Source organism: Penaeus monodon, chromosome 17 (assembly GCF_015228065.2).
Source record: "Penaeus monodon isolate SGIC_2016 chromosome 17, NSTDA_Pmon_1, whole genome shotgun sequence".
NCBI lineage: Eukaryota > Metazoa > Arthropoda > Malacostraca > Decapoda > Penaeidae > Penaeus > Penaeus monodon.
Window position 1 is genome coordinate 19,739,063 of NC_051402.1, and position 1,672 is coordinate 19,740,734.

The 1,672-nt window shown below is 44.7% G+C and overlaps 1 protein-coding gene across 1 annotated transcript in view; it reads left to right on the forward strand.

Moving 5' to 3' along the window:
- Positions 1-268: 268 nt before the first annotated feature.
- LOC119583604 overlaps positions 269-1,672 on the forward strand; it is a 2,910-nt gene continuing 1,506 nt past the window's right edge. The window contains exons 1-2 of the mRNA XM_037932182.1: positions 269-799; positions 1,004-1,672. The exon at positions 1,004-1,672 is cut by the window's right edge and continues 1,506 nt beyond it. Of these exons, the coding sequence (XP_037788110.1) occupies positions 655-799; positions 1,004-1,672 (814 nt within the window). The 5' untranslated portion in view covers positions 269-654. The remainder of the gene's footprint in view (positions 800-1,003) is intronic.

Here is a 1,672-nt window from a genome sequence, read left to right on the forward strand (position 1 = left end):
CGTAGGAGAAGGAGAAGGAGGAGGAGGAGGAGGAGGAGGAGGAGGAGGAGGAGGAGGAGGAGGAGGAGGAGGAAGAGGAGGAAGAGAGAGGAGAAGGAGAGGGAGAGGAGGAGGAGACAGAGGCGGAGGTGACGAAGGAAGAGAAAAAGGAAGAGGGGTGGAAGACAAAACAAAAATAACTTAAGCACGAGAGGAAAAGGGAGGTAGGAGGCAGACACAGCGACGAAGACAAATATAAGGAAAAGAACGAAAAGAAGAGAGAGAAAATTAAAAGAAAACAAAACACAAATAAATGAAGATAAGGGAGGAGAAATAGAGTTAAAGGTAAGTGGAGATACTAACTTCTTCGCGGAATACGGATTGTCTCTAGCTCTCTCAGGCAGAAAATAAAAGCCACTTAATTCCACAAGCCGGAATGGAAAGCGAAAGAGAGAGAGAGAGAGAGAAAGGGATTAAACAGGAGAGTAATTATGATTAAGAAAACAAACAAACGGGAAAAAAATTAAGTCCATGAGATATCCCAAAGGAGAATAAGGGAGGTGACAAAAGCAGGAAAGAAGATGGGGGAGAGGAAAAGGGTGTTTTCCGTATTTAATAACAAGGACAATAAAGACACAAATGTAAGTGCAAAGTCACCCCGTCTATCCCGCCGTTATGATATATGCCAAGGACGTGAAAAAAGGAGGAGGGGACAGTCAACGTGGATGCATATATAAGGTTGTGACGGACACATCCAGCGTCACACGTCTCTTACGCCTCTACCTTGTCATGGCGTCGTTCCGTGCACTCCTTGTGTTGGGTGAGGATTTGTTTACGTTTGTTTATGTGTGTGTGTGTTAGTTCATTCGTGTTTGTTTTTTTCTGTTGTTAATTTCAGTTTGTGTTTTATCTGGTAATTATCCGTGAGTAATTTATTTCCTTTACAATACCTCTCTATATCTGACTCATTTCCTATCAGATGATATGAAGAATGACTGATGTAAATTATTCTCAACTGTCACAGGCTTGGCAGTTCAGCTGTGCCCCTCCCAAGCCCACGACTCCTTAGAAGTATATTATGAACTGCAACCTCCCAAGCATGAATATCAACCTCCCAAAAACTACGACGCCCAGGAACCTTCTGCAACATACGACTTTCAGGAAGTGTTTAAGAAAGACGACTATCAGGAACATGCCAAGGGATACGACTACCAGGAACCTCACAAGAAAGACGACTATCAGGAACCTGCCAAGGGGTACGACTACCAGGATCCTCACCGGAAAGACGATTATCAGGAAGCTGCCAAGGGGTACGACTACCAGAAACCTCACAAGAAAGACGACTATCAAGAACCTCTCAAGAAGGATGGATATCAGGAACCTCTGCTAGTCTCTTATCAAGAACCTCCCAAGACATACCAAGAGGAAACTACGAAGATATCTTACCAAGAACCTTCTGAGACATATAAGGAACCACCCCAACCCTCCTACGAAGAACCGTCCAAGGCGTATGATTATCTGGAACCTTCCAAGGCATTCAGCTACCAAGAACCTTCTAAGAAGGCCGATTACCAGGAACCTGTAATAGTCACCTACCAAGAGCCTCCGAAGACCTCGAACAAGGGACCCTCCAAAAAGGACGGATACCAAGGCCCTGTGAAGACTTCCTCAGAGGAATCTTCCCAGGAGTACA